This window comes from Manis javanica, chromosome 3, assembly GCF_040802235.1.
Source record: "Manis javanica isolate MJ-LG chromosome 3, MJ_LKY, whole genome shotgun sequence".
Lineage (NCBI taxonomy): Eukaryota > Metazoa > Chordata > Mammalia > Pholidota > Manidae > Manis > Manis javanica.
The window spans coordinates 32,678,604-32,704,029 of record NC_133158.1 but is presented as its reverse complement, the minus strand read 5'-3'; the positions used below and the strand labels follow the sequence as shown (position 1 = coordinate 32,704,029).

Genomic DNA, 25,426 nt, shown 5'->3' with positions numbered 1-25,426 from the left:
TGGGGAGGCTCCCCAGGCTCAGCTTCGCTGCTGTGGGAGTCAGTTTCTGCCCTGGGCCTGTGGGTTGCGTGACTCCTGGAATGCTGGGCCCAGGGCGTGGAGGCGAGCAAAAGCCATTAGCCGTATCAGTGATCTCCCAGCACAGATATGGGAGTTTGAGGAGGCCCAGCCGGCTCTGCCCGACTGTAAAGAGACGTGATTGAGGCGGGTCATGGGGAGGTGGCGGTGATTAGGGGGGTGAGTCCCTCGGACTTCCTGCCCAGCAGGTAGGGGCGACCGAGGGAGAGAGACGATGGGATATTAGTCATAGTGTAAACCCTCTCTGAGCTCATTAAAGCTGGGCAGAGAGTCGGCCCAGGAGTCCCCAGTAGCTCCAGGGAGAAAAGCTGACTCCCCAGGGTGGAATTACAGTGCCCTGGGCTTATCCTCTTGCACTCAGGCAGCTGGCTTTAGTCTTGGGTACCTGCTCCGAGGCCTGCCTCAGGGAGGCAGGTGGGGACAATAACTCTAATAAGAGTCACTGGTAACTCAGTGGCCCTGTGATTTCTAGTTTACAGTGTTTGCAAAGCACTTTCTCCTCCCATTAGCTCATTGGATCGTCCAAACAGCCTGGCCACAACTGTTGGTTATCACCTCCATTTCGTTGATGAGAAAACGGAGGCCCCAGGGTTTCAGGCCTTAAAGAAAGGGGGGCAGGGAGGAGGAATAACCCAGGGCATCAGAACAGGGGGCCAAATTTCAACCACAGCAAGCCCAGTCTGGGCTCTGGCTGAGGTCCAGGGACATGGGCTGGAGTCAGGCAGGGGGGTTTCCCCCAGGCTGGGAACGGGAGGCAGGAACCTATGGGGAAGAAGGAATCTAAGAGGGAAAGGACTTTGGCCCTGGGCCCCACCACCTGTCTGGCCACTGCTTCCTGACAATAAAACTCTCACTAAACGGAAAAAGAGGCGCTCAGGGGAGTTTTGTGTTGAGTTAAAGGAGAGAACTAGATTCTACAAAGGAGGCCGAGTGGGCACGCCTCTTCCATGGTGGTGTGTGTCTGTGTATGCAGATAGATTGAACTGAAACAGCGAGAGGCCCATTTATGCAGGTCTCTCTAACCCAGTTCCTGGCTGAGAATGAAACAGTAAGAGTGCTAGGTACCTCTGATGGCCACTGTGTAGGAGAAATGAGATGACATGTGTCCTTGCCCAGGGGAGGCTCTTAAGACCTGGTAGTTAAATGGAATCCTATTTCTCCAGCAGCCCATAGCATGTAGAAGGCACTGAGTAAATATTTAGGGAACAAATGGATAAAAGGAAAACAGAGAAAGCCAAACCTCCTTGTTGACCTTGGTGGGAAAACAGTGTTGAGACAGTCAAAATGGCTTTTTGGAATATGTTAGCTTCTCCTGTGACTGTCCTTGCCTGCTTCCCACATTGCCCCACCAACCCACGTCACCTCTCAGCTGCAGACACCATCTATCTAAAGGTGACTCGAACCCCCCACCCCTGTCTGGATGTTCCACAGGCTCCCATCTTGAGTATTTCTAAAACAGAACTTGTTACTCTCCCCTCACACAAGCCCCCATCTCAATAAAGAGCATGTCCTTGTCCCACTATGTGCCCCAAGTTATACCCTGAGAATCACCGTGAGGTGCTCCCCTCCCCCGTCCCCACATCAAGCAGACCCTGGACTGTGTCCTGAATCCGCTCACTCCTTCCATCCCTTTTGCCAGTGCCCACCTCTGCTCACACCACCATCACCTCTCGTAGCCACCTGGAGGTCCCCACCTTCCCGTCTAGTCCTGTCTCCTCGCTGGCTGACAGAGGGATCCCTAGAGTGATTATATCAGATTTATCAAAACTGCCATGACTCTCCACTCCCCCTCATATAAAGTCCAAACCCCTTCATCCATCCGTCTGGGCCTGTGTCTTAATTTGATTCCATTCACCCCAACACCTTCTGTTCCAGCCACACCACAATCCTTATCCTTTCCCACATGCCATGTGCCTCTGCACATGGGCTCCTTGCCGTGGCAACCCTTCCCTGTCTGCCGAGTCAACCCTTCAAAATCCTCTCTGTCCAGCTCAAATGTCACCTTCTCTTGGAAGCCTTCCCTTACCCTCATCCCAGGCAGAGTTAAACCTCACCTGCACTTCCACAGCAACAGAAATGATGGAGCTCAGATTATCTAGGAAATTTAAGATACCCTATTTTGAGGTCGGATCACAGTGCACCTCTGTGTTGGAAAAGCATGGCTGTCCTGCTTTATCCATGGTGTGCAGTCCTCTATCCTGGCACTTATTATCGCAAGGAGATGATAACTAATTCACATTTGCTGAGTCAGAGTGCTGTGTGCTTTCAAACCTCACATCTCCCTTCCTTAATAGCAATGTTATAAGGTAGGTATGTGCTTGCCCGATTATAAAAGAGGACAGACGCCTAGGAGGGGTAAATGACTTGCCCAAGGTTATACAGCCAACAGATGGCAGAGAAGGGGCTTTGAGCCCACCTGCTGCCCCCCACACACTTGTACTTCCTGCACTTGTCAGCTGGTGCTGGCATTGCCAGCTTGAATGCTACCTCCTCTAGGAGAATATGAGTTTCTTGTTGACATGAGTCATGTCAGGCTTATCTGAGTATCCCCAGAGCTGCGGACACAGAATGTCAGCAAACATTTGCTGACACTGGGCTCAGATCTCCTCCTCCCCACCCCTCTGAGGCTGACCGTGGTCACCATTTCCCCTCTGAGGCTCTCTCCTGGGCTCTATTTTGGCTCTGATTTTCCTTTATCTCAACCATGCAGGGAGCAGGTCACGGGACTCAAAGTCTGATTTTGTATGATCAGCTGTGTGATGTTGGGGGAGTACGTTCTTTCCGTAAAGGTTAATATAGGTTCTGTGCTTCTCAGAGTGGGGTACAACAGCCCTATGGTAGGGGTCCTTGAGGCCATGGAAAATAAGTAGCACCCCTCCCCGAGAGTCTGTTTTTTCCCCCCTAAAGTTTTCAGATAGATAGAAATAAATGAAATTATTTAATTTCTGAGTGGTAGTTTAAATGTTCATTGAAAATTTCAAAAATTCTCTTGGGATACCTATAAAGCTCACATGAACTTTTAGGATAAAACATACACGGGCTGCCTTAGGCTTACTCCTTAGGTCTCCGGGGAATATGCTGGAAAGATGTGGGAAGCGACCGCTGACTGCGCGTGTTCCCGCTCCCAGCGCCCGCCCTGCCCAGGGGCAAGGAGATCCTGGATGCAGCCACCCTCCCTTCTTGCCTTGTCTCCCGTCTCTCCTACAGCTGGTCTAACGCAATAGAAGGAACTATGGCCCTGGGGCGAGACAGACCTGAGTCTGAATCCCAGAATAGACAGTTACTGCTGGGACCTCAGATTTAAGATTCTGTTTACTTTTCCGTATCATGGACCTAACGACACCACCTAAGGTGCTGGATATTCTGCTTGCTTGAAGATTTGCCCTCCACCGGCTCTGCCCAGCTCTATGCCCTGGGGGGCTGGCTCTTAGGGACCATTTCAGTCGTAGGCTCCGACCTGAGAGGCGCAGACAGGGAGGACGGCAGAGAAGGAGCCGGGGCATTGGCCGTCCGGGTGCTCCGGCAGCCGGACAGCAGCGACGGAAAGCCTCGGTTCCCCGGCCCACTTCGCCCTCTCCCGTGGCTGCATCGCCCTTGGGTTCCAGGAACGCAGGGCCCGGGGGTTTATCTGCCCTGCTGCCTCGGCGGTCTCCCCAGTCCCACCGGGGTTCCTGTGCCTTCCCACCGCTTTGTAAACAGAGCCTCAGCAGGCCCCTCTGAGTGTGCCATTTGTTTCCCAGGGGACCCGGGTCCACAAACTGCCTCCCTGGGTGTGTGGAAGAATCCCACGGCTGCAGAGCGGCTCCTAAGCAGAGCCAGGACTTGGTGTGTGCGAGAAACAATGACGATCAGTCGGGGACCGTGGGAGCTGCGGAGGGAGAGGCGGCCCGGCTGGACTGCCAGGAGGAGGAAGCTCCTGAAAGCCTTCCTTCAACAGCGGCCATTCCCCAGCCCGGGGCCCTGGGCGGCCTGGCCGAGGACAGGCTTTTCCAGGGCGCGGTCCCCGCGGTCGTCGACAGCGCGCGGCCCCTCGGAGGCCTGCCTGGCTGAGGCTCACCTGGCAGCTCGGCGGCCGGGGAGCCCCAAGGCGGGGCCGCCAGCTCGCTGACTCAGCACAGCGCCCGCCCGGCGGCTCGGCCTGGGTGGGAACCAGCCGGCCAGCCCGCGGCCCCTCCGCTCCCCGTGGAGGCGGCACCCTCTCCGGCTGGAGCAGACCCAGGCCTCTGATGAGTGCTGGCTGTTTCCCGGCCAGGCCCCGGTGGGGGGCCCCGCTCCCCCCGCTCGGGCAGCAGGGAACACAGGCCTCTGATGGTCAGCCAGGGAACTAACCCTGTTTCCCTTCCAGCCTCCCTTCCAGGCTCCCAGCGTCCTGGGGTGTCAGAGCTGGAAGGCGGAGAGAACCTCTGACTGTGGAGATGGAGCAACTGAGGCCCAGAGAAAGCAATTTCCCCAGGGGCCACAGTAAATCACTGCCAGGACCCAGGCCAACCATGCCCAATATTCCTCACAGGCTGGAGTCCCATGATTTCTTTTCTGGTTGAGGGCACTGCGCACCAATGTCCCCAAGTCAGGATGGGTGCTCAGCAAATTGTGTGACATTGAGGGTACTTGTCTTTAGAAGATTTCGATTGTTTGGGGACCCTAAGCATGTCATCTGTATGTGACTTCTAATCCTACAAGGTAAGAATTGGGATAGTCACAACTAGATGAAGAAGCTGAGGCCCAGAGACAGGAAGCAACTTGCCTGCAGTTGCACAGCTAATATGTGGCAGAAGCAAAATTCAAACAGAAGTCTTTTATGCTGTAAGCTTGCTCTCTGCCAACCAGGCAACCCTCTCTGGTTCTCCCAGAGATGGTGGTGTGCAATAGGAGAGAGCCCTAGATGGGGTGGCCTCAGGAACCCAGAGGTCTAACCTCGGCTCTGCCTTCCTTCTCTGTTGCCTAGGGCTGCACCCCACTGGAGTTTAATTTCTTATCTGTGAGTAATCTGATCAGGCCTCCCCTGCTTCCTTCTTGTGATATTCTGTAAGACATGCAAGGTAGGTACTATTATTCCCATTTTACAGTTAGGGAAACTGAGGCCCATTCCTTTATTCCTGATGAATGAATTAGATGTAATTTGTTACATCTAATTAAATTAGATGTCAGGGATGTCTATTGGCCAACTTCTACATTCCAGAAAGGAAAGTGACTTGTCCAAGACCACACACCTACAAAACAGTAGGGCTGAGCCTCAGACTGACAGTGGATGCTGCAACATAGCACTTCATGGCCTCCAGAATTGTGGAAAAGAGGCCATAGTTTCCCAACTCTTGCCGAAAGCCACTTGGCTCCTCCGTGAGCCCAGCCCGTGGCACTAAACAGATCCTAGGAATGACACTCTCCTGGGAACTTTTGGCCTGGAACATATTTACAAAAGTCCAGAGGGGATGGAAATATCCCAACCCACTCCCTACAGACCCAAATTAGCAATTTTCTTATCCTTTATAACCCCTCTGGAAATGCAAACTATGTAATATTAGTCTAAAATTAGGAGCGTAAGTCACAAGAGAAAAGTCCCACTGCTTTTGGAGAAGATGTTTTTTGAACCTCATCCCGACATTTGTTCTAAATCTGAACACAGCAGTTGCCTTTCACATAATTATTTCCTCCCAATCCTTATCAATTGGGGGCAAAATACTTCTGAGAGAATATATTTTTACTGTATTTTCAAGTGCTGAAATCCATTCCCTTTACCTGGCTTTGATCGACAGGATATTCAGGTGAGGCCTGGAACACTCAGACAGGAAGAATGTCCCACAGGCTCAGGGTGCTTTCTTGAATGAAGGGCACTTTAATAATGACAACAATGTCATCTGTAGCCACCGCAGGTTGACTGGTTAAGTACCAAGAAATTGTGTGAAATCTTTTACAACCACAATTACATTTAGTCCTCATGATAACCCTGCAAGAAGGGTATTATTGTCCCATTTTACATAGGAGCATAATTAAGGCCTAAAGAGGTTAAGAGATTGGGCTAAAGCCATGTGGTTATAGAACAAGGAGGTGGCAGAGTTAGAATTTTAACCCAAGTCAGTCTAACTCTGAAGTCTAACTAGGATGTCGTCTCCCACAATGGTTGCAAGTATGTTACCAGACACGGTCCTAAGTGACTTAGATAATAATCTCTTAATGGTCAAAATAATCCCAACGAGCACTTTGTTCTGATCTTGTCCTTTGTTCCCCAGTGCATATGCTCATACTAACTTCGAGTCTGTTGCGCATGTCAAGATTCTCTTGTTCAAGCACTGACACCCCAGCTGGCGGAGTCAGTGTACGTGGCAGTGTGTGGGTAATATAACACCTTCAAATAAATTAACCCTAGCAGACTCCTCACACCATGGGCATGCTACTTAATTTCTTTGATTTTCAGGGTTCTCATCTGTCATTTGAGTTGGGCGGCTCCTTTGAGCTCTCATTTTCTGGAATTCTGTGACTGGTGCAGGGCCTGCCTGAACATGGGTGTAGGAGAGGCGAGTGCTGTTACCTGGGGGTCAAGGCAGGGGAACTTTGAGGGTTAGGGGGATGTGAGGCCCTGGCTCTTAGGAGCGGTGGGGAATGGACAGCGATGGGGGTGTGGTGCTGGGGTCCTTCAGCTGGCCGGAAGACTGTAACCTGACTGAAGAGGACAGGGTGTCAGAACCCCTAGGGTGGGTGCAGAGCCGGCATGTGGAGAGAGGGGAACGTCCCTTTGGTAGTTGCTGAGGGGCTGGACAGTGAGGGGAAGCACTGCAGAGGGGAGAATCTGAGAGAGCTGACCTTCCAGCCTGCAGATAGGACCACACCCCTCTTCTGCCCGGCAACACCCAGGGGATCCCGAGTGCCCAAAACACTCCCCAGGCAGCTCCTCACCACAGAGTGTGGGGTTGCCACTACTGGATGCTGATGCGGCCACATTCGGTTCTCACCCTACCCAACTTCTTGCTGTTTTCTGAACTCATTACTTGCTTTTACACTTCTGTGCCTGTACCCACATCCTCTGTGAATCTGTTTTCATGTCTCTAGGCAGTTCATCGCATTGGCTAAGTTATAGTTATGTGTCTAACTTCATCAACGCACTGTGACCCCCTTGAGGGCCATCACATGGTGAGGTGTGGAGATACAGACAAGGTAACAGTGATAATAAAGCAAAAAGAGACAACGGGTGAGGGAAGAGAAAAACAGAGATGTGGCTGCCTAGTGAAGAATGGGTGGCTTGTCCCCTTGTCCCATGGCACCAGGTTCCCCCGGCAAGCATGTGGGAAGGAGAAGGAAGGAGAAAGGAATGGGGATTAGCCTCTGCAAGTGACCTAAGTTCATTCTCTCAGGACTTGGAACTGCAAGCTGCTTCCTTTAGGAGCTCCCAGCTCTCCCCTCCAGGTCCCCAGTAGGTATCTCCAAGGGAACAAGCATCCAGGGGACAATTTCCAACCCCTCCCACCCATGGCCAGCTTTTTCAGCAACATGCTCTTAGTGGTAGTAGATATCCAGCAAGTTAGGGCCTGCCTGCAAAAAGGGTTTGCCTCTCGGATAGCCTCCAGGGAGGCCAGGGAAAGTCACGGAATCCAGGAGCCGCGGAGGAAGCTACCGCAGGAGCCGGGCTCCTCCCCAGCCACTTTCTCCCCAGTGGAGTTGAGGTGGCTGTCCCTCCTGAGCCTGCGATGAGAACCCCATAGTGGGGTACCAGCTGCTGCCCTCTGTCTCTCCTGAGTTCTTACAGAAAAGCCCTAGTCCTCTTGTTCCTCACCCAAATTTTTAAAAGGGGGCTGGAAACTCAGGTCAGCCCAGTTTTTGATGGTGGCTAGAGAAGCAGGGTGTGCAGACAGGATTTGTCCCGTGTGTACCCCGCTGTTCCTGCACCCTACACACAGCACAGAGATGGGAATAAGCAGGTCATAGCCAAGGGCGGAGAGGGGGCAGGGCTCTCGTGGGAGGCTCGAAAAATTTTTTTTGGACTCTTGACCCCTGTTACTTTTCTTCCTATTTTTATTAACACAAATCCCTAAGTGTGCTTGTGTCCGGAGAAAGGACTATGAATAACTGATGATACATGTGTTGATTAACTTGTGAATCATCCTGGGGGGGTGAGGGAGATGGGAGAAAGGAGCAGGAGCTTCGGAGGCTCAATATGATGTGTCATAAAATATTTAGCAAACAATGGTCCAAACCACAGGGAAAAAGTCAGAGAGATGGGAATTTGAAAGCTGCCAGGATTTAAAAGCTATTTAATGCTAACCATCGGTGCCAAAGAGCTGAGAGTGCCTCCCTTCCTCCCTACATTGGCAGCAACGGCTCTGGGAATGTGGAAAGGCCTTGGACAGGCCACAGAGCGCTGGTAGGAACTGAGAGCAGGCAGCGTGCTGAAAGGCTTTTTGTTTGAGAAATCTTGTAAACAGGGGATCTCCTCTGAGGTGGAATCCTCACCTTGTCTACTGCGTGTATCTTCCTTCCTTTCCAAGATCTCCTGGATGATAAACTTTCCACATACAACAGTGGTTAAGCATCTAGTCGGTCATGTGGATGCTTCAAAATATCCTGAAGTTTGACATCAAGGAAGGGGGAAAAAAAAACCGTATGATGGGCTGAATTTGTCATTTTCTGTCCCAATGTTTTGATGTCACTTAGACAGTGGCTTTAGTCGCTGGTCCTAATGTGATGTGGTTGCATGTGTCATTCTCAAGGTCTGAGTTCAGCAACTGTCTCCCCTTAAAGGGGTCCTACATTTTTAGGGCTGGGGTCATGACTCACACCTGTGACCTGACTCTTTGGAGATCTGTTTATTTTTGGATAAAGGATGAAAATTTCTTCCCTGATATTTTGGCCTTTGGGTTCCTACTCTCTACCTATTCCAAATCCAACACATCCTTTGAAGGCCCACTTCGGTGAACTCAGACACTCTTGACTATTCCAATCTTCATTAATCTTTATTTCCTTTGAACTCGTATAGTACTTAGGGTCTGAGCCATTCATTTGGCATATGATTGTACTGTTGTTTTTCAGAAAGATTTAGTTTTTTCTCCTCCATTCAATTGTTAAGTTCCTTTTAGCAGGTGCCAAATCTTAAAACACTTCTGTTACCCACAGCTCCTAGCAGTTAATACCGGCTCCTGGGTTATTTGTGATGCCTTGAAATCATGTTGGTAGGCTGCTCTTGGTGAGTGACAGTCTTGGTTGGGACTGTGAAAGAAGATGTAACTCTTGCTAGGCCTAGGGATATGCCCCAAACTAGCACATCCAGGTAAAGAAACACATGCTCTAAGCAGTTTTTAGTCCTGTAGTTCCCCCTTTCCTTTCTTATCTGTGATTGTTAAAACAGATGGAGGGTCTGGGCAAGTTGTAAATTGAGTAAAAAATTACTGAGAGTGAATTGATTGGCGTTCTGTTCACATCTTTAAAAATGTGTAAGAAAGAAAGAAGAAAAATAAGCAAAGGGAGGAAGGAAGGAAAGCATGAGAAGGAAGAGGCAGGAAAGCCCAGGGGGGTGGGTGGGGCAGGGAACAGATCAGACAGTCTTCAAATACAACCAGCAGTTTCATATGTGGTAATTTTTAATATTAAAAGTAAATTGTAAATGTATCTTTATAAACAATATGCATAAAATACATCTATTATTCTAAAACCCTTTCTTTTTAAAATGCTTTTTCACAGTAAATTTTTTAGGTGTCAGATTTTTCCCTCAGAATCATAGTGCAATTGGAAGAAGTAAAACATTGTCAGTGAATTAGGACTTCTCTGCTAATACAAGTCCTTGTATATTTCTTGTAGGAGTGGGTGAAGACTCATGTCTGTCTCTGTTTTCTTTATTACTTGCAATAGCTGCACATGTTCTGTTACAATCTGTCTGAGGTCTGTCATTTTCTGGAGCAGCTTGGCAAAGAGCTGAGAGGACTCGGGGTGGTTCAGCTTGAGCTGGAGCTCCAAGGCTTGCAGCAAGTTGTCTTGTATGTCCTCTATGGGTTTCACATTCAGCAAACCAGGGCGGTCTGGGGGAGCAGAAGAACAGGAGGTTCAGTTACAAAATTCTCTGACCTCATATTAGAGGCATATTGAGCCAACTTACTCACCTGTCTTTTGGTTGGTTGGTTTTGCCTTGGTTCTCAACTAAGGTTGCGAGGGAAGGTAAGTAGACAGCAGGCAAGGGCTGCACACAGGAGAATGGGATGAAAAGCAAGGCTATCAGAGCTCTTTCCAGGGGCATTCATTTCCTGGCTGGGACAGAATCTTTGTGATCAGTTGATGTAACACGGTAGTGAGACAGTCCTCCCCCCAGACTGAGGACTCTTCTGCCAGTAGGTTTCCAGTCCCTCAGAAATCTCATTTTCAACTTCTGCTCCTTGCTGAAGAGTCTATGCTTTATAACCTCTGCTTATGTTCTCACCACACCTTTAAATATGCTTTGAAAACAAGCTCTGTCTTCTTTTTGGCTTAATATAGCATACGCATTTTCAATGAGACAAGACATAGTTTTAAAATACTGTTACAGTTTGGAGGGATAGACCACCCCAGATACTAAGGGAGGTTTCTTCTGAGCAGCAATCTGGAGGCTGCAGGTAATTTTCACTTTCTTCTTTATCCTTTCCTTATCTGAATTTTAAAAGGTGAAATTAAATTACGTTTAGACTTTTTATGTTTTTCTTCATGCAGATCTTGTTAGATTTATCCTTGAATACTTTGTAGTATACTTTCTTCATTTTAATTTTACTTTATTTTATAGTATTCTTCTTTTTCATTATATTTCTAATACATCCCTGTTGCTGTTTAGAAAAAAATTATTGATTTTAGTATACTGAATCTATTCCAATTTTCTGAACTCCTGTAGATTCAAATGGCTTTTAGCATGGATTTCTTTTTCTGTTATGGATAGACAATTAGACCTGCAAAAAAATTGTAGTTTTATTTCTTCTTTTCCAGTGCTTATACTTCTCATTTCTTTTTCTTGCCATAGTGCATTGGCTAATACCTCTAATATGGTATAAGATATTAGTAGTGGGAGGAAGCATTTTTGTTTTATTCCTAACCTTAAAGAAGATGCTTCTAATGGTTTACTACAAGTATGATGTTTACTATACATTATGGTGATTACATTTTACTCCTGGATTTCCAAGAGTTTTAAAGTTTTGAAATTCTTTCAGTCAGAAATGTTGCATTTCATCAAATGCTTTAAAATTATTTCTATCTAAAGAGATGATGATATGTTTCTCTTAATCTATTTTAAAGAATTGTATTAATAGACTTCCTTATATCTTTGAACTTATTTGCTAATATTTTGTTTAGGGTTTTTAAATTTGTAAGTGAGTTTGGTCCAGAGTCTTTTTTTTTAATGCCATCCTTTGCCTATTTTGATACTAAATATTAACTGGCTTTATAGACTGAGTTGAGAAGTTTTCCTTCTGTTTCTATGTAGCAATGATCTGTTCCTTGATGGTTTCTTGGAATTTAATGACAGAACCAACTGAGCCTCATTGTAAATCTTTGACTACCTTTAATTTTTCTTCTATAGCATTTAATCTCTTCCAGCTTTCTACTACTACTAAGTAAAATTTTAGTAGTTTATATTGGAATGAAGTTGTACACACATTTCCTGAGAATCTAAAATCTCTTATTGGTTTTACCTTCTTAACTGAATGTTTTTTATTTGTGCATTCTCTCATTTGAAAATCTGATATGAAAAAGGCTCATCTGTGTTTTGCTTTTTTTAAAAAAACTGCTTTTGGTTGTATTATCAACTCATTTTTAAAAATTGTATTTTGTTTTCAATTTAACTAATTCATGCTTTTAACTTTCATTTACTTTTTTCTCTTTTTCTAGTTCTTGAGTTGAATGCTTACTTCATTTAGTTTTAGCATTTCTTGTTTTCTGATAGATGCATTTAAAGCTCTAACAATTTTCTCTGAGTGTCACTTTGATTTTACCCCATAGGCTTTGGTAAACAGTACTCTCATATTTAGAAGAGAACTGAATAGTCTGTTTTACTATTCTGACTTCACTTTTTAATTTGAGAGTTACATAGCATTGTGTTTTTAAATTTCCAAGTGGAAAGGTTGAGTGTTTGTTTTGTTTTCTAACTTCTAGGTTTTATTTTCTAATTTCTAAGTTGGTTGTGGTTAGAATATAAGGTTTTCCCATTAAGGCTCAGGAGAGGGGGCAGGGTTTATGTACGACAATCAGGACACCCACTTGGTACCTTGCACTGATTCCAAATTTTAGCTCTTGAAGGCTATTTACGCTCTCTAATTTTAATGCTTCTCCCCTTCTCTGTAAACCACAACACTATATAAGAGCTTTTATTTACCTTTTGATACCCTTCATCCTCTAGTTTCAGTTTCTGTAATTACCCTTTTGCTCCAGCCATATTAAGCTATTTCCACAGCGAGTCCCTTAAACATCCTATGGTTCTGTCATGACTCTGTTTGGGCAGATTATGTTCCTCCACCCATCTTACTGACTTCAACCTTATTTTCAAAATATAGCCCCTGTTATTAGGACCTGGGAGCTCTCCTTGATAGAATCCCTTCTTCTCCCCTGTTCTCCCAAACCCCTTTCTTTGGACCCCATAGCACCCCCAAAACTTCTCAATCACCACTATACTTGTAGATGACATTTATGAAGTAGTTATCATTGTGCTAAGGGCTTTATCCACTATCATTCATTTAATCTTCCCAATAACTCCATGAGCTCAGTACTTTATGGAGGGGGAAATGAAGATTTAGAGAAAGGAGTTAAATCTTGCCCCAAATCTACCCCGTGCTAGTAAATGGCAGAGCTGAAATTTGAATCTAAATCTGTCTGATTCCAAATACTATACTCTCAACTCTTACTACCTTGAATTGTAAGTACTAATTTCCTGTTTATCTTCCCTAGTAGGTCATGAGCTATCAGAAGGCAGAGACTATGTCTTGATCATCTCTGAGCCTTTAGTGGAAACATAGGAAACACTCAGTTGGCTGAGTTAATCAGTGAGAAGGTTGTTCTGGCTACAAGTCCTGGATTAAAAAGTACAAGGTCCCTGGTTGGCAAACAAGCTGGAAGGCAGGATCACTACACAATGAAGAAGTCTCTATAGCATGTTTTCCTGTATCTAATAAACTCTAGTAACTTTATCCATTGAGATGAGGCATGGGAGAGAACATTCTCTTAAATTAAGTTTCTTTGTTTTTTTAATTACAGAAGGAAACTTATCTTTTTCAATTTTTTCCCCTGACTTCTCTAGCATATCCCACTGGCTGGAGTAAATACACTTTAAAAAATTACTTCAGCACTTAATTTTGGAATCATCAGCAAAAATCTCAGATTCTGAGCATGAAACAAATGATTTAACCCTGGCCTAAAAGACTCATAACGCTGGAGGGCTTGGGCCTTTCTCAGAGTTGCTGTATGCAACAACGAAAACCCTGACACTTCATGGAAAAGCATAGCCTAGGTTGGTGTCTTTGGTTCAATGACCGCTCATCCTCTCCATTTAACAAATGTTCAGTTTCAAAGGCCTTTGCCAGTGCAACAATACATGCATCTGAAGCGGCGTCACTTGGTGTCAAGACAGCTGTTGAACATGGCTCCTCCACCGGCCGGGACCCACACCCTTAGGTAGAACTCTCTGCTCAGGGGACACATGCCCCTTAGAGCCTTTCTTCCTTCCTCTTTACTCTTGAGCAGTGTCGGTGGGGTCAGAATTTCTGCTGAAGAGATTATATTAATCTGGTAGGTCTCCTTTATCACAGTTCAAACAACCAAACCCTACAAGGCAGCTGACCAGGCTTGCTGGGAACACTTGGCTGTGGTGCAGTATGATGGAACTGGCCCCGCTAGGGGTGGAGAGGGATCTGGCTTGGCTTTCAAACCCCTCTTTGGCAAGGTATCTTTTATGATGTGACGGATGAAGTTTGGCTGAGGGGCTGAAATTTTGTGGCCACTGATTTATAATGTCTCCAGTGACAAGTTAGATCATTTACAGATTTGTCCCTCTGTCCCCCTTACTGAGCCTCAGTCAAGGCAAAATGGAGCGCAGAAGAGCAGAAAACATCATTCTGCCTCTAGGTTTCTCACTAACCAGCTCCAACTTGGACAGTCTGACTAAGCTCACTGGGCCTCAATTTTCTCCTCTGTCAACAAAAAGGATTGGACTAGATAGATGATTCCTAAGACCCTAATTCAAATGCTCTAAGCTTTATTCTTATTTGTAATTCCCTTTATATAGTTCATATAACTAAGCTGGGAGAGTAAACTCAATATACAGTTAGAAAAGTGTGCTAATAATTTAGACATTAAGCTCAGAAAACTTGGCTTATTTAGAAAGCATAAAAGCTTTCTTTGGTCTTAAGCAATCCTTAGGGTCAAGGGCAAGGGGTATTTGTCAACGTTGCTCCCCACCCTCGACCCTCCAAGCAGTTACAAGGCCTTCCCTCCTCCCCTTCCTGTCTTTTTCTACTTTCCTTCCATGGACACTCAATGGCTTACTGAGCTAAGCGGTATCAAAGAAGTGGTGAAGAAATCTGTCTAAATTCCCAGGCCATCCTGGGTTCTTTCCCGTCCCTCTCCACTCCCCATCTGCCCAGTGCCTGCTAGGGTACTGTTCTTAGAAGGCCTGTCTGAGATCCCCCCCATGTACATTGCTGAGGGTTACAGTTGAGGTCTGGAATAGGATCAGAGTCAAGGGACCCTCTGTACTGGCCTTGCCTGCTGAGAAGGCCCTTTCGGGAGAGTGCATGTTGACTCACACACTCCAGGACACAACACTCGTGGAAGCTGGAGTCAATTACTGGTTTCTTACTCCCCAAGCTGCAAGGAATTGGGAAAGAAACCTTTCCGGTTCCATTCACACAGTGCTGGAATTGATTAGAAAGCACTGTTGATTATGGGCAAACCTACAAAGCTCTCATCTTATCCAGATCTGGTTCCGTTAAGTGGAGAGCTTATCTGAATCAGATTCAAATTCTCTTGGCCCTCCTGGGATCTGCCCACCTGGACCAGGCCTTTCCCTGGCATGGATTTTCTCAGGAAGCATCTCGGTTAGGAAACCAGATGGTCACAGTGGAGTCTCTCGAAGGAAAGGCAGAAAAACCAGCATGGAACCAGCATTCTGTCTCTATTCTAGGAGCTGTTGTGATGGCTTTTCCAATTCTCCTCTAATGGCTTTTGGGTAGAGACTAATCTGAAAAAGACTCTACCTAGGGTGTTTAGAAAAAAGAATCTGAGAGCTGGGCAGCTGTAAATTGACCCCGGACAGTGAAAGACCCTTGGTCCAGGTATCGGGTAAAAACCAAAGGGACAGGAGGGCTGCCTAGGGAACCTGGAACTTCGCAGCGTCCTGCCTTTTACACATCCCCTCTTCTTTATTCCATTGCTTCCTAAATTCACAGATGTGTTCAAAAGAGCAACGGACTGGGACCCTGAAGTCTGGATAGGAGTCCTGTCTCTCCTCCACTTCATGTCCCTGTGGCTTTGGACAAACCTCTAACCCTTCTGGGTTTGGGCTTAATTCGTCAGACAACAATGGAGTATCTTTTGTAAGATCATGGTGAGAATGAGTTAGGTAAAGAAACTCTATCAGATATCACTGTTCTCTGTGGTTGTTTGAATAAAGGCAATTTCTACAGGGCTGGGGTCAGGAGTGTAAGCAGGGGTGGGGTGGCCTATATGCGTCTGGGAAATGGAAAGTTTCTGAGTAATATTATAAATTCAGGATTGCAAGAAAATAATTCTTGATGCAGACACGTTTGAGGGTTTGGGCAATTCTTGTTGAATGCACATGAGCAAGATAGTTTGAGGATAATAACAAAAGAAGAAGCGTTGGTGCCCAAATATGCTTCTTCCCTGAAGAAATGGTGTCAAGATTCTGTGGTACTTTTCTGATCTAATCATCAGAATCATGGTGGATCAGGCAACACGGAATTCAGCCAAACTCATCCAGTATGGCCTGTACCAATTCCCTCCCACTGCCCTACCTTTGGGGAAAGTAAGGAAGTTTCACATGTGTTTTTCTTTTCATATTTAAATTTGAATTGGAGCTTGATCTCGGGCAGCGATTCTCAACTTTGGCTGCACATTGAAATCATCTGGGGAGATTAAAAACATGCCAACTAATACCTGGGTCCCATTTTTAGAGATTCTGGTTTACTTGGCCTGGGGTAGGACCCTCAGTATTGCTAAAAGCTCCCAGGTGATTCCACTTGGCAGCCTAGAACAGGCACTACAGAGTCAGCGAGAAGCAGTTGGAATCCCAACCTTAAAACCTGCTTGCAAGGCACTCTGGGGCAAGTCTCTTAACCTCTCTGTGCCTTGGTTTTCTTATTAAAAAAATGGAAACACAATAATATCCAACTCATAGTGTTGATGAGAGGATGAAATGAGTTGATAAATAGAAAGTGCGTAGAGCCGTGTCTGACACAGTTATTTCTACTAGTCTAACAGACTCACCTCACTATCTTCTACCTACCCTCTCCTCTCATTTCCATGATTTTTCTGTATGTCTGTCCTATTCTTTCTCCCTTACTTGCTCCCTTCTTCTCTGCCCTGCTCCCCTCCACCCCCTGATGTTTCTCCCTGGGACTGCACTTTGCTGGTATTAGGAATCCCAGCAGTGCCAGCCTAAATTAATCAGAAGTCTGAGCAATGGATGATTTCAGGAGAAATGTAGTTGACTGCTGCTATCAGGGAGTGGGAACAACTTAACTTAGAGATCTTGTAAATGCTTTACCAAACGGATGAAGATCAACTGTCATGAACACATTCTGCTGTGAGCACACATTGCTAGTAGGTGGGTTAACATTCTAACATCTCTCTGTTTATTAAACAATAGCTTAATAAATGCTTTTTCTATGTTCAAAAGACAACCCCTCTTCACTGCAATAATACCTATGACTTGGCTGGGACGGTGGAAGGGTTAACCACCCCAGGGAAACCAAGCTCAGGAATGTTTCATTTTATGTGTCCATTGAGTAGCAATTCTACACCAACTCCAGTCATCTCAGTGCTCAACTACCACTTCCAAAAAGCCACCACCTACACCAGAGAATGCAGAGAAGCCTAGTAAACAAGGCAGCCCTTTCCTCTCTGCTGTGTTCAAAGTTCTTTTCATCGTTCAAGGGTGCCTCCAGCGAACTAAGCTTCGGCCCTGTTTTGTTCCCAGGTCTTTCAGAAATGGAAACAGGACTTGGGATTTCTGCCCTGCCCTTGGGAACTCTGTGCCTTTCCTATCTCCCTTCATCGGGGGTGAGGGCCCCCCTGTTGTCCTAGTCCTTTGAAGTCCCTCAACTGAAGCTAAGCCACATGGTTTGCTCCCCTTCCCTGTCAGGACCAGGAGAGCGGTGTGTTCTTCCCTCCACCTGAGGGGTGTAGGTACATTTCTGCTCCTTCTGTGTCCAACACCCTTTCTGATCAGGACATGGGGGGTGGAGGGTGGGAGGTAGGAGGTAGAGGAAGGAGGCTGGAGTGGAAAGAATCTCTTCTTCCCCATCAAGACGGCCACGCTCACGCCCCTAACCCAGCGGCTCCTCCTTTTGCTTCCTTAACCTCTAGAAATACCAACAGCAAACCAAAAATAAAAAGGGGCCAAGTATTACTCTGCGACCCCCCCCACCCTGATGACCACCTTTCGGACGTCTTTCAGAAGAACCTGTGGTCTTAAAACATAGGTGTGATCTCTGATCTCTACATATGGCCTCTCAACACATAATGTCCCCGCAGACGTTACCAGAATTCTGGGGGCGGAGGAATTCCCCCCACTCCTGCCGTTCCCTACCTCTTCTGGGGCAACCTGGCTTAGAGCTCTCCCCTCAACTTTTCAGGCCCTGCCCCTTTCTCCCCCACCCCCTGGTATCTCTTTCCCTGGGGGTTTTGTTCTCAATCCACAGCTAATCCCCTTAAAGTGATAGCTGATAAAGGGATTATTTGATATCTCCCTAGGGGTATTTATTATTGTAATAAGGGATTTTAAGAAGGAATTTAAAGCAATCTGACTGGCAGAATGGCATGGAGCTACTTCAAATTATATCCTACAGGGGAAAAGGGAAAATTAGCATTTATGGTGTGTTCAACATGTCCCAGGCTTATGCCAGAGACTTCACATAATGTTATTTTATTTACTGATTAGGGCACTGATAAGGAAATAAAGGCTCAGGGAGGTAAGGAATGGCCTGAAACCACACATCTAGTAAATTGGTGGAGTGGGCTTTTTTAACTTGGAGGTATCCATGTGATTCTAAAGTTATGTGTGAAGCTGGCAAGACCCTTGGAAGGTGCCCTTACCAAGAGCACACGATTCCTGCAGCACCTGCGCTGGCCTCTCTGCTACGTGAGTCGTACCCATCCACGGTTTCATTCTTCCTCACTTGCAGATTATCTGTCTGAATGTCTTGGCGAATTGTGCCAGTCTGGAAGGCTGCCCAGGGTCACCCAGAGTTTAAACACACATTGTGAGAACCCAAAATGATAAAGTGCTCCAGAATGCAGCCCACTGATGACTGGCTGAACCTTTTCCAAGACTGCTGGTTGGTGACAGGAATGACTCAGCACTCGAGCTTTCAATCCCATGTCTGTCTCTGAGGTCAAGTATAATCGTTTGCTCCCTCACTGAGAAGATCCCAGCCTACCAGACCTGGACTGAGGCAGGGGATTGAATTTCTCAAGAGGTTACCATTCAAGATGCCTCTATATTCTACAAACAAAAGCCTCTGTGTGTGTGTGTGTGTGTGTGTGTGTGTGTGTTTCAGTTTCTTGGACGATGTTAGAATGTTTCACTTTCTCCCATGCCCATGGCGCCACCCCAGCTCTCTGGTTTTTAGAATTGCATTCTGAGAATCATAAATATACCTCCCTTCAGTCTAAATCAAATCCACAAGGTTATGAACTAATGGGACATTTCTAGATAACTCAAACTGAGTCATTATTCAGAGCCATCCTGGCCACCTGACAGGGTTTTCCCCCGTGGTGGTGGCATGGCAGGAGAAGGGAAGACAGCCGTCATGTGCTCTGGGCAGTGCAGGGTGCCCACTGGCAATTTTTCAATCTATGATGTTATTACTCTCTGACACAGTCGTGGCCCAAATGGGGGATATGAACCACATAATAACAGCACTCTTTGACTGTCCTGCTCAAGGCTTAGTCATATGAGAAATCATTGTCCTTGTTCATTCTCAATATCACAAGGAGAGTCAGAGCAGCAACAATTTTCTCCACTTAGGCACCAACCTGATCTTGCCCAAAAAAAAACTGTACCAATAAGGTAGCTGCATATTTAACTGGCATAGAAGAGTGGAAGAATGTGGCCTGTTAGAGTTCATAGTCTTTTTCATACCCAAATTTTAAACTATTTTGGGTTTTTGTCTCCTCCCAGTTAACCAGTAAGGATAATGCTAACAGAGAAGATACGGGGGCCACTGGGCTGTGTGGAATCAGAGGCCCCCGAAGCTGGGGCTTCCTCAAGCAAAGAGTCGGCCCAGGCAAGCATGTATGTAGTACCTCTGTCTTATGTTGCAGAGGGCCGCTATTGCTCTTTCTAGAATTCTGCAGTAAAATGGAAAGATTACACATGCACTGGAAATATCCTCAGGATCTTGAAAAGCATTAGAAATGTGGAAGAGACAAGCAACACTCACAAACCTAGAGCTCTTTAAACTCTGTGCCTGGGGTACACTAGGGTTCTGTGTGCTGGAACCAGCTGTGGTGTTCCCCTGACACAACTGAACGAGTGTGTCATTTCAACTGTTTGTTTCTGACAGGCAGGGAGAAATTAAGTTACTGGCTGGCACTTCATCAATTTTAAATTTCTCTCATAGATTTTTCTGCAACCAGTTCTCTCTCCTAGAACCTGGTATAAGATGGTATCTGATTAAGTACGAATGTATTTACTCAGTTACTTAAAGCTTATCGCCAGTTTCTGTGGAGAGCTTTGCAAACAGAGCTATTATTTCCAGGGCCATAAACAACTTTAAAAACACGGCACTGGTCTTCAGTGTTATTACTGGGACCCATTCCTTCCCAGAGCAATTTTCAATCCAAGGGTATAATTTTGTTAGATGGGTTAAAATGGTGTCTTGAAAAGGGCTTTAGCTATCAGTAAAATCTGGACTATAACCTGGAAATGCTTGATTAAAGTATTTGGAGGCAATATGGACATAGGTAATTTTTGGTAACTGTCCAAGAACTCCAAGGCCAAGGTCATTAATTGGGATATTTCCACATCTCAATACACAAAAGGTACTGATGCCCTTAAATTACATCAGTTAAGGGCATCAGTTTTAAGGTCAGAAGACTGGGTCTGAATCTTGGCCTCAAGAATTCGTAGCTCTGTGACCCTGGGCAAAATGCTTAATCTCTCTAAACTTCTGTTTTCTCTATCTGTAAAGTGGGGATAATAATAGACTTTGTAGAGCTGCAGCAAAGATTTAACAAAGGTTTATGAATATGTGTAAAGTGCTTAGCATATATTCTGGCATATAGTGAGGTATTCAATAAACCGTAGCTATTATTGTTATTAATAGTTTGTTATTATTCATTCAGCAAACATTTACTAAGTACTTATTTTGGGCCTTGTGCTTTCCTTTGATTCTACCCTAATTTCAACAATTTAAAAAGTACATATATATGTCATGACCAAGGGTAAGAAACAGGGCCCCAGGTTATTGACCTGATAGGCTAGGAGTTGTGCAATTGTCACAGAATATCAACTCTTCCTTGATCTGCAAGTGTAGAGCTATGAGAACAGTTCCTTCCTGTACTCTATTCTCCTTGGCCACTCAACAGCAGAAACACACATGATTACTGCAAGAGCAGCTGTCCAAAACTGCTTCATAGAGAAAGAACACATTTGGAATTACTGGAAAAAGAAGATACTGCTCCATAGGACGTTTGTATAACCAAGTCAGACTCGAGAGGGTATATGTGGAGGCTGAGTGACTTGCCATCTGTGGCCAGTATATCAATATTTACAGCTGTCATTAGGATGGCAATGGCAAGCTGCCTCGAAAAATATGTTGTATAATCCAGTGAATTTCCTCCCCCATATCTTGGAAGTTTGGGAAGAACTGTAATGGATTCCAAACTGTTTTGAATTAACAAAAAGCACTTTTTCCTGTTGCAGAGTTCCAGCTGGAACCCTCCTATGCTTTTCTTCAGCAACCAGCAAACAGCAAACGCTCAAGGGGGCAAGGTGTCCAATGGAGTGTCCTGGGGCTTGTCAGCTTCACTGAGCTTTACACTTGGCTTCAGCTGCCGGGTGGTGTGGGGAGTTGGCTAGTGTGGCTGGCATGAAGCAGCGGCGCCAGCTGTAAATATGCCCTTGCTGGAGGCAGTTTTATTACTCTTGACGCCACCCTTCCAGTTGGTGAGACTGGAGGAGCAGGGGCTGCTATCAGATATGGCGACTGCTGAGGAAGCGTTCCTTCTGAATTATGGACCTGTCCCTTAGTGGGTTCGATGGAGGGAGCGGAGGTGGCGGCCACCACCAACACAGGTGTGAGGGGAGTGGACCACAGTCCCCTGGCCGGGCAGCTGAGGGCGGTGGGTGTGGCAGACGGGGCTCTTGAAGGTGACAGGACGCCTGGGGTTCAGTCCTAGTTTCACTGCTCACTAGTTGGTAGATCTTAGACAATTTGCTTAATAGGATGCTTTTTTTTTTATGAAACGAGAATGAAAATACAGGAGAATGGTCGGGATGTAGTGAGAAAATGTCTACGAAAACCTCTTAGAAAGGTACCTAGTGCTGCCCTTTGTCTGGTTCTGGAGTGTTGTGCTTTTAGCCTCGTCCTTCCTGCCTCAGAGGAGAAAGAGAAGAGAAAAACTTGAGAAGAACTAGGTCAGCTCTCTCAGCAAGCTTGGTTTGAGAGCTGAGTAGGTAGTAGAGGTGCGAAGCGCCAGGCCAATCTAGCACCAAATCTAATGGTATCAGCAGTTTCTAGGGTTGAAGCTGAGCAACAGTGATCTCACTATAGCAATTCCAATTTCCTCAGCAAATGCTTATTTGGGTCAAGTCAGGTACTTCTACCTCCAAAACAAATCCCTTTGGGTCTTGCAGGGACCCCCTGCCCTTCATCTCCCCAATTCCTTACCTCCCAACTCTTACCCGATGCCCACTCCCCATGTGTCCTTCAGTCTAGGGCCTTAGCGCCTTCACAGGATGCAGCTCTTGTGTGATTGCAAGGCTAGCACAGAAGGACACCAATGGATCCCTGCCCAAAGGGCATCTTTTTATAATCACTAAAGCTACCTAGGACTTCAGAATACACTGCAGAGGAGAAAATAATCAAGCTTGTTAAGATCACATAGGATCAGAATTTGTTGACTGGGTCAAAGCTTCTTGCTTACATTACATGTATGTTTTCCCTTCCTGGAAGATCCAGGATAGGAAAAAAATTAAAACTCATTGAGAAATCACATGCCATACTCCAAGAAACCACAAGCTGGGATCCTACCATCTACGGAAGACTGGGATTCTGATCTTACTGAAATCCAGTCTTTGGATTGGGGAAGGGCTTTTTCTGGCCTGTACCCAATCAGCTTCTCTGAGTAAGGAAGAGAATCAAGTTCCTGTGGGTTGAGCAAACACAGGGTCCAGTTCATTCATTCTTATCTACTGCCTGTAGGTAGACTTCATCTACAAAAGCAAACTTTGATCAAGGAAGGATTTGCTTTTTGTGATATGGGAACTGGACAATGGTTAATTTTTTAAAAAAAGAAGTCTAAAATTATTTATAGGGTTTTCTTCTTATAACCACAGATACATGATTTTAATAATCTGTGGTTGGGTGTTCCCTTCAGATCTCTTTCATTGTTGTGAGGATCCAATGAGATCTGAATGTATGTGAAGAGAATCTGTGTAGGGCTAAAAGGAACACATTCATTCAGTATCTACATTTAAATGGTACTGTTTTTAACTGTCATAATTAAAAGCCAAAGCCTGCAATATCTATTTAATTGAATCAAGCCATTTATTCACAGAGCTATTTTTTGGCCAATGAATGAAACATTTAAAGGCCTAACAAATCACTGATTTTTAAACAATCTAGCTTGTGAGTTATGGGACAGTAATGGCATTTTTCTAGATGAAACCACAGTGTCTCATGTGCCCATGAAACAACACTGCTCAGGTTCAAAAAGCCCTGAAATATCATGATTGTTTCTTGTCTAGACCTCTCCTGGTTAGAAATTAGGCATCTGTGAGTGGCTTATTTCAAATACTCCCCTTAGTATCTGTAGTAGGAGCATAAACTGGTACAAACCTTAGGGAAAACAATATGGCAACAATGTATCAAAAGACTAAAAAATGTTCAAAGGCATTTAGAATGAGAAAGTAATGTGAATTCTGAACAGAAATTTACACACAAGAATGTGCACTACAGCAAAATTTAGGACACATTTTAAACAATTTTCTATATTCTTCTCTTTAGGTGTTTGTAATAATTTATAAGCAACCTCAACATCAATAAGGAGATAATTTAGTATGTAATGGTCCTTTATATTTTATAGTCTAATAAAAATGGCAGCATATATATATATGCTATATAGAAACTCTTTGGTAGGAGAAATAGGATTTTGTTAATTCTATTTTATTCTGAGGACAGAGACCTTTACTTTTCACTTATATCTTTCTATATTATTTGAATTATAAAATGACCATGTATTACTTTTCTTTTAAAAACTTAATAAAAATATTAACAAAGAGTATATAATGATATTAGAAAATGATGAAGTGAAAAAATACTATAAACATGGCATATATAGTATACTAAGGAAAAAATCTTAGAAATATACCAAATGTTAATAATTACATTTCTGTTTTTCATTAAAAATAAAATGTACCTTAACATATTAGCTAAATAGTTTCAACTTGTTTTCTTTTTTTTTAATTTAATCTTTTTCTCCTGATAAACTTAAAATAAGCTGGAATTTCATTCTTATTTGCTGCATTAAACACAGATCCCAGAGGATCAAGGGTTAATTTAAGAAGTAGATTCATTCAAGATATTAGAATATGTTACATAGGATATTTTTGTAATGTTAAATATAACATCAAAAAAGTTATTTTTAAATGAGTTATGATTTGACACTAGAATGTGAGCTTCCAGAGTTAACCTGTACCAGATTGTTACCTACTTGCATCCGAGTCATGTGAAGGGCAGAGTTCGCATAGGCTCTGGAGCCCGAGGGCCTGAGTTCAGAATCCCAGCCCCACCTTTTGCGAGCAGCTAACCCTGTGCCAGTGACTGAACCTGTTAGTACTTTCGTTCCCTTGTTTACAGTACTTACCTCATTGTGAGAAGTAAATGAATGTGAAATGAATAAGTACTTAATAATACTGCCTGGTGCCTAATAAGTACTTAATAATACTGCTATTATTATTATTATTCCTAATACACTATGCACCTGATTTCAGAAGCATCCTGCTTTCAAGTCATTGGACAACAAAGGACTAGAGAATGGATCGCGCTCTCTATAATACCCTGTACAATTACACCCAGCTCACATTCACAGGCCCCCTCGGTCCCCACAAGGCAGTTTTCACAGAGGACATTCTGCAGAGCACACATGGAAAGCTCCCCGAAGTTAGTCTCACTAATGAAAACTCATTGCTTAAAAATGAATTTCATAGAGAGAGAGAGAGAGATGAGAGTAAAACTTTCTTCTGTTCACGTTGCAGACATGTGAGAGGCCCATGAAAGCAGCATTTAAAGTAAGACCTGGCTTTCGTAGTTGGTTAGTTAGATCATGTAGTTGCAAGGCCAAAAATACAATGAATTGCTAAACAACTCAATATATTTCTCGGCTGTGTGTTCCTTGGTTCAGACTGCATTCTTAATCAAGCCAACCACCTCACAAAGGCACTTCAAGGGGAGCCATCAGAGGCGTTGGCGTGAGAAAGCAGGCAGAGGTCGGGAGACAGGCATTCCTTGATTCCTGATACTGGGAAAGCAATTTGCGGTACAATCTTATTGATGTTGGGGCAGGAGAGTAATTTGATCAGAACATTTAGTAGCGCTTTCTCTATGCCCAATGAGCATCATCTTAAGCAAAGGTATACATGTAATTTCTCAAGAGTAGATGGGCCTTCTGGAAAGGAAAGAAAAACGATGAGGAAAAAGACAATGAAAAGGAGAAGAGTGCATTTTTCTTCCATGTTTGGATTCACCGGGAAAAATATGGAGGGGTGTAAGAAAAGAGCCTGGGTGACCCACAGCTCTCAGACAGCAGATCTATGATATTCTTTCTTGGTAAGTTTACATGTGTGGTGACACTCTTGTGGCATTCTGCCACTAACATTTTCTGCAAGGAAAGTGCAGTAAATCCAGAGAGAAAAAGAACAGACTAGCATGAAGGAAAGCCAAAATTCTTTCAGCCA

At 44.9% G+C, this 25,426-nt stretch overlaps 1 protein-coding gene across 7 annotated transcripts in view; it reads right to left on the bottom strand.

Moving 5' to 3' along the window:
• Positions 1-9,627: 9,627 nt before the first annotated feature.
• The window catches only part of PPARG (peroxisome proliferator activated receptor gamma), a 119,474-nt gene continuing 103,675 nt past the window's right edge, over positions 9,628-25,426 (bottom strand). For all 7 annotated transcript variants that reach the window (XM_073231052.1, XM_017655850.3, XM_037000363.2 and 4 more), the window contains one exon: positions 9,628-10,079. In XM_073231052.1, coding sequence (XP_073087153.1) covers positions 9,832-10,079 — 248 coding nt within the window. In that variant the 3' untranslated portion in view covers positions 9,628-9,831. The remainder of the gene's footprint in view (positions 10,080-25,426) is intronic.